This window comes from Rhodnius prolixus, unplaced genomic scaffold, assembly GCF_049639745.1.
Source record: "Rhodnius prolixus isolate KJV_2025 unplaced genomic scaffold, Rpr scaffold_1, whole genome shotgun sequence".
NCBI classification, from domain to species: Eukaryota; Metazoa; Arthropoda; class Insecta; order Hemiptera; family Reduviidae; genus Rhodnius; species Rhodnius prolixus.
In genome coordinates, this window is record NW_027411581.1 from 2,491,286 (window position 1) to 2,504,676 (window position 13,391).

The 13,391-nt window shown below is 35.9% G+C and overlaps 1 protein-coding gene across 1 annotated transcript; it reads left to right on the forward strand.

Moving 5' to 3' along the window:
- On the forward strand, positions 1 to 10,600 carry LOC141446089 (uncharacterized). The gene is made up of 12 exons (XM_074112498.1): positions 1 to 382; positions 1,248 to 1,657; positions 2,243 to 2,437; positions 2,521 to 2,749; positions 3,833 to 4,052; positions 4,167 to 4,488; positions 6,293 to 6,599; positions 6,833 to 7,245; positions 7,371 to 7,565; positions 7,656 to 7,884; positions 8,391 to 8,610; positions 10,244 to 10,600. Exons 1-12 carry the CDS (start codon positions 145 to 147, stop codon positions 10,539 to 10,541), a joined length of 3,276 nt encoding a protein of 1,091 aa, XP_073968599.1. The 5' UTR covers positions 1 to 144; the 3' UTR covers positions 10,542 to 10,600.
- The last annotated feature ends 2,791 nt before the right edge of the window (positions 10,601 to 13,391 follow it).

The window sequence follows — 13,391 nt, forward strand, 5'->3', positions numbered from 1 at the left end:
CAGTAGCCATTTTTTATTTTATTTATTTTTTTAACAAAAAAAAGCCTGTTATTATCTTCTGATGAAACGATTATAAAATAAATTTTGCCCAGTTCTTACAAGTTTAAAAATTTGCATTTTCTATGTTATTCAACTTCTAACCAGATGAACTTCTTACCAATAACATTGTTGATTGCCTTCACTGTGCAGGAGATCTATAGTGCTAATATTTTGGTGATCTTACCTCTACCACTTTATAGTTTTACAGCCAACTATATGCCAATTTTTAAAGGCCTAGCTGTCAGAGGTCACAATGTCACCTTGGTCACTCCGTTTCCACAGAAGCATCCAGTACCGAATTTGACGGATATTGTATTTCCACGTCTTGACAACAAGATTTTTGGTAAGTGCGCAAGTTTATTGGCTTACAATGTGGAAAGTCCTCTGAGGATTGTTTTTAAAACTATATGATTTCAACAATTTTCTTAAAAACAGAACATATTTCAGAATGACAAACTTGTTTATTTATAGAATAATGTTTAATTCTTTTAAGTATACAACCTGTAACAAATGAATTATGCTTGTGTTCAACAATACGTTAAAAAAGAATAAGCAAAGACCTTAATTCTTGATTCAGAAATAAAAAATGCAATACACTTTATCATTTAAAAATTAATTACTAACATCATAAATATTAAATTTACCCAATAAATCATGGTCGTTATGGTGAATGACATCTTTACGTTTGTCTTTGTTACATAAACTCAATGTTAGTCGGATTAATTGGATATTTACACAGTTTATTGCTATTTTGATGAACTAAGGGCACGATAACCTGACTTATGCAAACATGGTATAACCTTTTTCATATTTTTTTTTTTTTTTGGGCGCATCAACAGCTGAGGTCATTAGCGCCCGGAGCTTTTTCCAGTGCACTGCCGGCCTCCGGACAGTGTTCTCACGTTACAGACAACACTGTCCATCACCGGACAGTGAGCTGTAAGAAGCTCCTAGGAAGAGAAAATCTAAGGGTCAGCTGCTGGATTCGAACCCGGGACCTCCGCGTGGGAGTCCAGTATGCTAACCTCATAGCTAATCCCTTCCCTTTTTTCATATTACTTGGTAAAAACTAATAAAAAATGTGCGTGATTGCAATACTTCCTCGTTACGAGAGGTAAATCTGTGAACTGCAAGGAATACGATTTAATCTATGGGATATTTTAAAAACATCTCTGTTTTTCCTAATTTAGGATCTTATTAATTTCCAGACTGGTTCCGTGACAAAGATATAATAAAATGCTTTAGAGGACCATGGATGCAAATGTTCACTTTCTGGCGGAGAGGATTGGTATGGATGGAAACAGTTTTAGAAGAGGACACCATGAAGAAATTAATATCAGACACAAGCTCTAAATATGATTTGGTGATTGCCCAGATCTGGTATCTACAAGAGTGTTTAGCCGCATTTGGACACAAGTATAATGCTCCCGTGATCGGTATATCTGCAAGGTTGATCTGGCCACTGACGGCATACTTAACCGGCAACTATTTACCACCAGCTTATCTTCCTGTGCAGACGCTACCCTATACTGACCGAATGACTCTTTTAGAAAGAGCTTTAAATCTGCTCAACTACTGGTACGTTTGGGGTGGCCAGTTACATTACCTCAGAGCCCAGGTAATTTTAGACAGATAATTGAAGTAGTTGTGGGTGCTGGACTAGTAAGTAGAGATTTCACGTTGCTGAAAATCAAGCGCTAGCTTGTCTAGTGTGCTTCTAAGTCTCTAGATAGTGGAAGAAACATCCTTCCACTCTAGTTATAATTCTTAGCAGCAGAGAGAAGATTAATTTCATTTACAAAGTCTGAACATAGTCTATGAACTCTAGGATGTACACCTTTTGTCCTGTGATCTGGTTCAAAATATCCGCACTGCTCGATAGTATGTATAATATATTTTTGATAATTTTTACTTCACTGTACTAATTATAAGAAGAATCCAGGTTTAAAATTTCGATGATGAATAAAATATATTGTCCAGAAATTAGAAAAACATGACGTGCTTCGACGAGAAAAACCAATAGTGTTTTCTGATTTTTGAACCGCTTTAAATCTCCAGTGGATTAAGTCAGTTCAGTATTTTCTAAACTAACTCATTTTGTTTTTAGCTACGGTAGTTTAAAGAAAAACTAAGATCCCTTCACCAGTTAATTGCTCTCTGAAAGACGCGATCATTATAAACATTTGAATTACGGATTTTCAAGGAATCACTGCTGAGAGAACACTTCAAGTATCCTGGATCAGAAAATCTGCCGCCATTGAATGACATGCTCAGAAATGTGTCATTAACGCTGATGGACTCCAGTATTACTGCGATTGGATATCCGACACCACTTCTCAAGAATATTATCGAAATTGGAGCAATCAATATTGATGGGAAGTTAGAACCGTTACCAGCTGTCAGTATATCCAGGCTCGTTCACACATACGTAGTCTTCAATCTATTGGAAATTATCATCATGATTTTATTCTGCATTTACAGGAACTTCAACAATTCATGGACAATGCTGTTGAGGGAATTATTTATTTTAGTTTTGGTTCAATTTTTAACTTCTCTCATACACATTCATCTAAAATGGAAGCTATAATTTCTGCATTTGGCAAAGTTCAGCAAAATGTACTGATGAAAATGGAAACCACGAATCCACTAATAAACTCAACTAAACCAAACATTCTGGCCAGACAATGGTTTCCACAGCCTTCTATATTAGGTAAAACATCTGAAATAATTTACGCCTATACTTGATACGTTTGTCTTTTGACGCTGTGCTTTTCAGTATAAAAGCACAATGAAGTGTTACGATTGGCTTACGAGGCAACCATACCAAGCAGACAAAAGAAAGAATGTATACAGAAAATTTGACTTAACTGGTTATGATTGATACCGCCGAAGAAATCGGCAGTTTTGTAGCAGAGGGTTTCCACAGGGTTTAAATGTGATTTTCCAATTACAAGTATTAGATGAAAAGTGTTATCCCCACCCAATTCGAGTTCCTAGGGGAAATTAATTCGTATTTGTTGGCAAAATTTTAATATTGAATACAAGTTTCGTTGAACAATAAAGTCACATCATCTCTAATCGGCATAAATCCTTATACATACATATAGTGGACCAAAACCTTCTTCACTTCAACTTCTTTCGGTAATTAAAACTCGCTCCATGAGTTTCTAGGTTTCAGATTGCCTTAAGTCCCTTAGAAATGCATAAAACATTAGAAGGGAGCATACCTCCATCCCTCCTTAGAACTCTAGCAAAGCGAATTTTTCTGAGAGTGTTTTTAAACTAAAGTTATAAATACAGGTTGGTGTAATGTTAAAAGGAAGTTAAGAAAACGCCAAACTAGCCGTTTTCGAGAAAATGAATTGACGTGATATATTTCCTTCGTACCCCTCGGAAGTTATAGTAAAACATTTAGGTCTCCTTAAAGAGTAGGTACGTTACACCGAATTGGTAAATTAGAAGAAAGCTACCTCTCTATCCCAAAAATGCAAACTGAATTACGGAATTTTAATAGGACTTTATGCATTTTTTTTTGTTTATTAACGAAATGAACATACATTTGAAAATAAGTAGAATAGATATTAAAATTTTATAAAAATCGTTGGTCCATTTCCCAGAAATTCTCACAAATAGACCTTTTTGAAAACCACATTTTGAATTCAGAGGATCTCAATACGCTTATTTCCAGTGAAAACCGTTTTCCCACGATCTTACAAGTATCAACTTAAGAGAAATTACTAGTAGTGAATTTTTATTTTACAAATTATCCTTCATATTACCATTTTTCACTCAGCACATCCAAACTGCAAACTTTTTGTCACTCATGGTGGATTGCACAGCGTCATGGAAGCCGTCTATCTAAGAGTGCCAATGGTTGTCATTCCATTGGTGGCAGATCAACCATTTAACGCCAGACTTATTGAAACTTTTGGTATTGGACGTACAATACAACTTGAAGAAACTACGGAGCCTAAATTACTGGAGGTTGTAAATTCTGTGCTTAGTAATATCTCGTAGGTATTTTGTTAGCAATTTCGAAACCGTAATATTTATTCTAACAGTGCAGATAGCTTGAAATTTAATTTCTAGATTTTGAAACAAAATTTTCCGATTAATTTTCTTTACAGATACAAAGAAAACATAAACAGAAGGTCAGCCATCTTGAAGGACACTCCGATGGATCCGTTAGACAACGCGCTCTACTGGATAGAGTATGTGATCAGACATAGAGGCGCTCTACACTTACGGCCAGCTGTACTAGATCTCCACTGGTACCAATATCTCATGTTGGATGTGATTGCTCTGTATCTACTAATTATGACACTATTCATAGTAATTTTGATAGGTTTATCTACAATAATTTTCAAATTTATAAAATGTGTTGTGAAAATTTGTTGTGATTGGGGAGATTTCTTTGGAAAAAACCAGGAAAAGAAGTCTAAGAAAGAATGAAATGTTTTTAACTGTTTGAAACTATTTGTATTCATACTGTAAACTGTAAAAATCATACAAAATACAAAACTGCGTAATTTACCATTTGAAGTATACAAGTAACCTACAAAAAAAAAAAAAAATAGTTTTTTGTCCAAATTCAAGTCATTTTTCTACATAGTCTTTTTCTTTTTCAATGCACATTCTTACATTTTTCACAATTCATCCATAATTATATGTATATATAAGGCTTTTTACTCTTCAAAAAACGTCAGAACTTTAAGAATTACATCTAAGGCTAAAACTTGGGCTGCCCACCTGCACAAGCCTAGTTCTTCACTCCATTTGAGCTTTCTCCTTAATAGTCTTGACAATCTGAAGCATCATAGTCTATCGGTTAACTCTGGAAGGTTACAAAGATACGAGGCGTGCATCGAGTTTAATCACACTAACATTTTGAACATCAAAAAGTTGATGAATTTTTTATTAATTTTTTTATGGTGATGTCTGTTTGTCGTCCAGTCAGAAAATTAAGCGCTTTTCCTGCCATATTAATTTAGAAGTGATTATAGTTACGGCAAATAGAAAATACGAGATTAATCCTTACTGAATTATAATTTGTGTACAACAGGAATTTTTACTTTTAATTGATGACGAAAATTTTACGTTATCGGGGGTTAGAAGGATCAGTATAAGGCTATGTCGCGGTAGAGAGGTTTAGGGCGACAGTCTAAAGGATGGAAAGGAGTTTCAGCAGACGATTTTGGATGTAGGAGAGTACGGGGATAATGAATGCAATCTCGTGGAGTGAGTCAATTTTAGTGCGTAGAAGAGAGCCCGTCGCAAGTCTGTGAAATTTGTTCTGGGTTGTCCTGGAGTTTCTTGATTTTACTACAAGTCAAGCGATAGAGTAACATCTGATAGCTACTTTGGGTAGAAAGAGTTTGTTGAGCATAGTTATTTGGTTAGAAGTATAGTAAACATGCGGGCAACGTCGTTTAAAATTAACAGTACCTACGACGCCGGGATCTGGTCCCTAACATTTAGCGGCTTCTGTACTTTACAGAAAATAAATACGATTACACTCACAAGAAGTACAGGACAACTTACATCTACACCAGTGGTTCTTAACTTTTTCAAAGACGCGGAACACAATTATGTATATATTTTTCTCGCGGAACACTAACATTAAAAAATTTGAAATTCGGTATTTAGCAAGAACTTAAAATTAATGAATAATAAAAAATCGAATATAATTTTCTAAAAAGATATATGTATTAATTGAAATTAAAAAGAAAATGAACGACTCGTTCATTGAAATGAACGATTTTGCCCATCACTAAATCACATCCACTGGAAAAATGCTGTAAAAGGCTATGACTTAAAAAGATTGGCCAGCTTTGGTAGTAGAAAATTCAAATTTAATAAAAAAGGAACGATTTTTTGTTTTCGTATCTTTCTTAAGTTTCTAATTTTCAATACATTTAAAATTGAAATTTCACGGAACACTTGGACCGGTTAAGAACCACTGATCTACACAATTAAAACTTACTACATAAACTTACAAGGCTATTGCAATAATAAATTAAAACTTTTATGGTAGCGATAACTCTCCACTGTTTCATCCTAGCCAACATTGCAATTTACTTTTAACAATCCAAATTACATTTTAACAAATTATTTTTTATCAATGCATAAAGCTAAATAAAAGATAGCCTGTCATAGTGGTTATCGTAATGGTGCTTTTATAAGTTTGAGGACCAAACCGTAGTAAATAAAATTTGTATTAATTTATTTTTATCGCCTAAAGTAAAAAACTTAGAATACACGTTTTCTTCCAGTAGTTGCCTGGAGTTTTAACTTTCTTCATTTGTTTTTACCTGCGGAGAAAATGAACTTCTTGCCAGTAACATTGTTGATTGCCTTCTCAGTGCAGGAGGCCTTCAGTGCGAATATTCTGGTGATCTTTCCGCTACCATATTACAGTGTTACATCCAGTTATATGCCCATCTTAAGAGGACTCGCTGCCAGAGGCCATAATGTCACCTTGGTCAGTCCGTTTCCACAGAAGCATCCAGTACCGAATTTGACGGATATTATATTTCCCAACATTGATGACAAACTTCGCGGTAAGAGATAAAAAAAAAAGAAATCTTGGTCAACTATAAATGGCATTGATTGTTTATTAACTGCCTAGTGAACTCAGGATATTTTTTTTCAAAAAAGAAAACTTTTACTTACACTATTCCTTTAAAACTATATTCTGATACGAATGCAGCTTTTGTTAGATAAATTATTTTGAATACATAGTCGGCAAATAAATGCAATTTTTCTTCTAATTCATAATCTTATTTCTTTCCAGACTGTTTCCGTGATCGAGATCCTATAAAATTTTTCGGTGGACCATGGATTCAATTGCTCACTTTATCGCGAATGGGACTGATATGGATGAAAACTATCTTAGAAGAAAATTCAATGCAGAAATTAATCTCAGACACCAGCTCTAAATATGATCTCATTATAGCACAAGTCTGGCATTTACAAGAATGGTTAGCCGCATTTGGGCATAAGTACAATGCACCCGTGATCGGCATATCTGTAAAGTATATCGCGCCACTATCGGCATACTTAACTGGCAACTATCTACCACCATCTTATCTTCCTGTGCAGCCGCTACCCTACACTGATCGGATGACCATCATGGAGCGAGCTATCAACATCTTTCACTATTGTTGGTATATATTGGGTGGCCAACTCCATTATCTCGGAGTACAGGTAATATGGTAATGAGTTATTTAAACAAAAAATAAAAATAATTTAAATAACCCGCTCTTCTTTCTAAAAAAGTTACACATTGACTTACAAAAAAACAAAAAAACAAAAATTGTCTAACGAAACAGGAATCACTGCTGAGAGAACACTTCAAGTATCCTGGATCAGAAAATCTGCCGCCATTGAGTGACATGCTCAGAAATGTGTCACTAACGCTGATGGACTCCAGTACTACTGCGATTGGATATCCCACACCACTTCTCAAGAATATTATCGAAATTGGAGCAATCAATATTGGCGGGAAATCAAAACCTTTACCAGCTGTCAGTATCCTGATTTGAGAATTGTTACTTTAAGAGTATTTCTTTGAAGTAAACCCGAGAACATGCTTAATTCTGATTTTTTTATTCCAGGATCTTCAACAATTTATGGACAATGCGACTGATGGAGTTATCTTGTTTAGTTTTGGATCAATTTTTAAGATTTCTGAACTGGATTCATCCAAAACTGAGGCAATATTTTCAGCATTTGGCAAAATAAAACAGCAAATGCTGATCAAGGTTGAAAGAGAAAGTGCCTTCATTAACTCTACTATTCCGAATGCTTGGATCCGACCATGGTTACCACAGTCTTCTGTATTGGGTAAGGTCTTTTGTCAATTAATGGCTGGCACACTAGAATTTCAATATGAGGCAGTAAAGTGTTTGAATTTGAAGAAAAACGGCTGACCTAAAATGCTCTTAATGAATAGTATTTTCCATATCTTCCCAACTTTTCTTTAAACTTAGTCCACTAATTGAATCTATGAAAATCTATAAGTTATCCAGGAAAATTTTATTTATGGTTTTTGTGAGAGAGAATATGGAAAAAGTGCCAAAATTGTATATTTATGGTGCTATCTATCTCTTGTGTACTGGGTTATATGAGTAGATGTACGTAAAATCAAGTTTCAAGAAGGCCATAGATTTCAGTTAACAGTACAGTTACACACTGGAGAATGTTAGTACGAATCAAATATGGCTCGAATATTTACAGTTTCAAGAAAATTTGGAAGTTGCTCCCTTGAGGAGAGTAGTCTGAAGAACCAAATTGTATAAAATATTATTTTTGTATTGAAGGCTTTGAACAATTTTTTTAATTTTTCACAGCGCATCCAAACTGTAAACTATTCATCACACATTGTGGACTACACAGCCTCATGGAAGCCATCTATCATAGTGTACCAATAGTTGCTATTCCAATGGTTCTTGATCAACATTTTAACGCTAAACTTGTTGAAATGTTTGGCATTGGACGAACAATAAACTTTGCACAAGTTACTGAAGAGAAATTACTGAAAGAACTGAATGAAGTGCTCGAAAATAGTTCGTACGTATTTTTCTTGACTATCTGGAGTACGAAATCAAAGTATTAAATGCAGCCCACCATTGCAAAGTTTGTTATAATCTCGGTAGTATAATTTCAATCAGTACCTAGGTATGGCACTGTTGTATAAAGTGTAGTTTGACGCGGTTTTGTCGAAGAAAAAATCAGCTAACGATTATCAGTACCAAAAATAGCTTTGACTGGGGGATAAAGTGATTTGCTTTGCTTAGGCCCAAAATGATGTATGCTAAAATAATAGAGTGACCCGAATTAGTAAATTGTGAAATACAATCAATTTTAGTTCTTACTAATTAAATCCAATTAATTGCAGTAATACTAAATTTTCGTTTTTATTTGTTTGAATTGTCTACATAGTTACAATTTTCACATTATCTTTGCTCATGAGAGATTAGATCGTTTAAAACGACCACTTATCTGATCTCTTGAACGGAAATTAATTAATAAGATTAAGAATTCTCGTGTTCTGTAACGTTGCCAAGCAAGAGGAGACCATAAACAGAGAAAAGTGTAGCATTATGCTAAATGCTTTATGCCTCTCTTAGAGAGGAGATGTTGACAATAGTAATACCTTTTTTTAAGTAGCAATGATATTAAAAATACAATAATTACCATTGCATGCGATTTGGTAAAACATTCTAGCATGACAGGATGTTTTATGTCAAGGTTATCTCTAGTCCATTTCCTATCTACTCTGTTTGCTCTGATATTTGTAAAGTAAATTTGATATATGTATGGGCATCGTATAATGTTTATATAAACGTTTTGTCTCAGTTACAATTTAGGTAAAGTCATGTTACCATGCGGGGTATCCCAGCCTAACAAAACTAACTTTATTCACAATTGAAACAAACAAACATAAAATATACATTTTGACTTCTACATGTTTGCCACTAAGTGGGATTAGCGAATCCGCAGGCAAACTTGAGCTCTGTCCAATCAAAGGTGACATGCGGCGTTTAGAGCAGAGCTTCCATGGTACCAGGTACCACATTTAGGAAGTACTCTTTCCTGATTAAGTGGGAAGTCGTTGTGAACAGAAATACAGATTTTTTTATTATGGAAAATCGGAGTGTTGGACGAGAATTTAACCGCTCACCGAGGAGAGTCAAGTTTTCAGCAAGAGGTTATCTCGTCGGCTCCCGAAATCTTGGGATATCCCTGGAGAGTAGATTAGTTACCATTAGATGAGGCAAGTTTTAGTAAATTTGGGTTATCTATCACTAACTACTATCTTTTTCACATCTTCATGGAGGTACGACTTACCGAACTCACAAGGCGTTAGCAATTCCAATTAAGGTAGGAATGGTCCAGGATTAAACCAGATCCTATTAGTGGGTCGCTTTCATTACTTATGAGAATATTGGACGAATATAATTGGCAAAAAGATACTAACTACTGTTGGTTGACAAGGAACAAGAGAAGCGAAACTACGAAAGTAGTCTAGAAAACTCTAACCCTTTTAACCAACGCCCAACCTTGGGAGTGTCCAAGTTGAAAAGAATCATCAAAGTTCGGAATAGAGTAAGAATTACTTAAGCCTAAATGAACCTTGTGAAGTCTCGCAAGTTCTGGATTCTTAATTTAAATAACTTTAAATTCTGAGATTGTTTTTCAGATGCAAAGAAAACATAAACAGGAGGTCAGCCATCATGAAGGACACTCCGATAGATCCGTTAGACAACGCGCTCTACTGGATAGAGTATGTGATCAGACATAGAGGAGCTCCACACTTACGGCCAGCCGTTCTTGATCTACACTGGTACCAATATCTCATGTTGGATGTGATTGCTCTCTATCTGTTAATATTAGTTGTAATAATATATGTAATTAAGACTGTTTTAACTCTGTTATGGCGATGTATAACATTTTTAATCTTTAAAGGTAAAGATTCAAAAAATATTAAGTCAGAATGATACAACACTCGTGCTATTGAAAAAGAAAAGAAAAGGCACTGTAATAATAAACTAGTTGAATAAATTAATGAATATTTATTTTACTAAAATTAAATAAAATCAATCCATTTTCGATTAACCAAAAAAAATCTATCACATACGGATTTCGATCAAAACTTTACCCGACACCCAATTGCTAGTAGAGCAATCCAAAAGTCTAAAGGCTGTAGCCTGGTTACTTTACTTGGGTAGCCAGGCTGATGAGCACTAGACACTTTACGTGAAAAAAACCTCTTTCTGAGGGACATCTCTGTGATTTTTAGTTTGTATATTTTGTGTATAAGAGTAGGTAATGCGATCGTGCTTACTTAAGATTTTGAGATTTTAAGATTTACTTCTTCTTCTTCCCTTGGTGCTACAGTCCTATAGTAGGACCTGGACCGCATTCAAGAGAGAGTGCCACTCTTCCCTATCCTCGGCTTTTAGGCGCCATCTTCTTACACCCACCTTTATACGTCATCTAACCATCTTATCCTGGGACGACCTCTACGTCTTGCGCCTCCCGGGTGTCCATATAGTACCTTTTTAGGAACTCGGTGATGGGGCATCCGTTCAACATGGCCGAGCCACCTCAGCCTGCCTTTTTTGATACAAGAAACTATGTCGGGTTCTCCGTATAGTTTCTTGAGTTCTTCGTTCTTTCGGAGCCTCCATTCACCCCGTCAATGTACACCGGTCCATAGATTTTCCGCAACACTATTCGCTCCCAAATCCTCAGCATATTCTCACATTCTTGTGTCATTGCCCAAGTCTCGCTACCGTACATCACTACCGGCCTTATTATTGTTTTATAAATAATAATTTTCGCCAAATTCTTAAACCGCAAAACCTTTTGTATCGCATACAAACACCTGTTTCCTGCAATTACTCTTCCTTTTATTTCAGCGGTTATGTCACAATTTGCTGTCAGTACGGAGCCAAGGTATTTGAATTTGTCGCATGTGGAGAAGGTATAATTGAGAATTTGAACTTGCTTTTCTCGTTGACTCTGGAGCCGTTGAGGTGCGCATGAGCTTAGTCTTCTCTTGGTTTATCTCCAGGCCTCGTTTTTTTGCCGCTTGTTCAAACTCTTCAAATGCTCCTCCTAATGCTGCCCTTGACCTTGCAACAATTAACACATCATCCGCATACGCCAAGTGTTGGGTCATCCTGTTGTATATGGTGCCCCCTGGTTCGTCCTTATGGCTCTTATGGCCATTTCCTGGCATATGTTGAATATCAAGGGAGAAAGCGGGCCGCCTTGTCTCAATCCTCTTTCAATGGTGAAGCTCTCAGACAGCGAGTTCTGTACTTTGACCTGACCACATGTATCTCTCCAGGTTAAACTTACCAACCGGATCAATTTTCTTGATATTCCCAACTTTCTAAGGTCCGCTAGCGCTACTCGGCGATTGATGCTATCGTAGGCCTGTTTGAAGTCTACGAACAAATGCTGCAGATCGACATTATATTCATAGGTCTTTTCAAATATTTGCCTACAAGTGAAGATGTGATCCGTTGTGGCCCTTCCCGGTCTAAACCCGCACTGATATTCACCCAGAATGGTTTCCGCCTTGGTGATTAATTTTCTATAAATTGCTATCGATAGGATTTTGTAAGCCACTGAGAGCAAAGCAATGCCTCGATAATTCTCGCAATTGAGTTTATCGCCTTTTTTATACACAGGGCACAAAATTGCCCTGCTCCATTTCTTTGGCATGCTTTCACTTATCCAAACATCGCAGATCAATTTATAAAGTTGTTCTATCACAGCATCTCCCCCAAATTTCAACAGTTCTGCTTGTAATCCGTCGCTTCCAGGTGACTTATGGTTTTTCAACGACACTATAATCTCTTCAATCTCTTCTTTCTCTGGTGGCACCTCATCTTCGGGAACCTCCTCCTCAACATCAGTCTCCGTTTGGTCTTTCTCTTGTAGCCCCTCCTCTTCCTGATTTTCAAACATACACTGGAAATGTCTAGCCCATCTGTTCAAGATTTCCGTTCTACTGCCCAGTAAATTCCCCTGCTCATCTCTACAAAAATCTATCCTGGGCTGAAAGCCGGTCTTTATTTCTCGAACATCCTTATAGAATTTCCTATTCTCTTTGGCCTCAAAATCTGCTTGCACTTTATCCAACTTCTCTCTTTCATATCTTCTCTTCTTTTGTCTGCACATTATTTTCACCTTTTTCCTTTTCCAACTATAATCTTCATGTGTCATTCTTGTTCTTCTCTGCAGCATTTTTACTCTTGCTTCATTCCTCTCTCTGACAGCAACCTCACATTTCTCATCGAACCAACCCTCTCTCCTCTCATGGGTCTTTCTTCCAAGAACTTCTTCCGCAGCATCATTCAAAGCTGTTTTCAAATTAATTAAAGAGAGATGGGTTAATTTTAAGATTTACTTGAAAAGAAATATTTGATGTTCTGGAATTCGTAGAAGAGTTTTTTTTATTTTTTTATTAAGTAGTATGAAGGTAAGTCAGTCAGTTCATCTGTAATTGCGGGGATCTGTAGGAATAGAGATATTCTGTTCACACATATACGCGCGAGCCCACTCACTTTCAGAGCGGAAATGTTCTAAAATATTTTTGGTGGACCAGAGAGAACTTAGAAAGAAATTAGTATTAACGATAAAATATCAATTTAAAAAAAAAAAAAAACCGTCTCTTATCAATTTATTGGCATACTTTAAATTATGAAGGGAAATTTATTTGAAGGAATTGAATGGGAACTATTGAACAGCTGTTATCAGACATCTAAATGATTATGTAAGTGATTACATTTGAAAATTTTTTTTCTTTACTTATCCAGCAGATAAAATATAAT

What these genes read in the sequence shown, in the direction of transcription:
- LOC141446089 (XM_074112498.1), top strand. Translation starts at nt 145, where the DNA reads ATGAACTTCTTACCAATAACATTGTTGATTGCCTTCACTGTGCAGGAG. An exon ending in AAAAGAAGTCTAAGAAAGAA is followed by an intron (nt 4,489 to 6,292) that starts TGAAATGTTTTT and finishes TAAAAAACTTAG; the next exon opens with AATACACGTTTTCTTCCAGT. An exon ending in GAAGTGCTCGAAAATAGTTC is followed by an intron (nt 8,611 to 10,243) that starts GTACGTATTTTT and finishes ATTGTTTTTCAG; the next exon opens with ATGCAAAGAAAACATAAACA.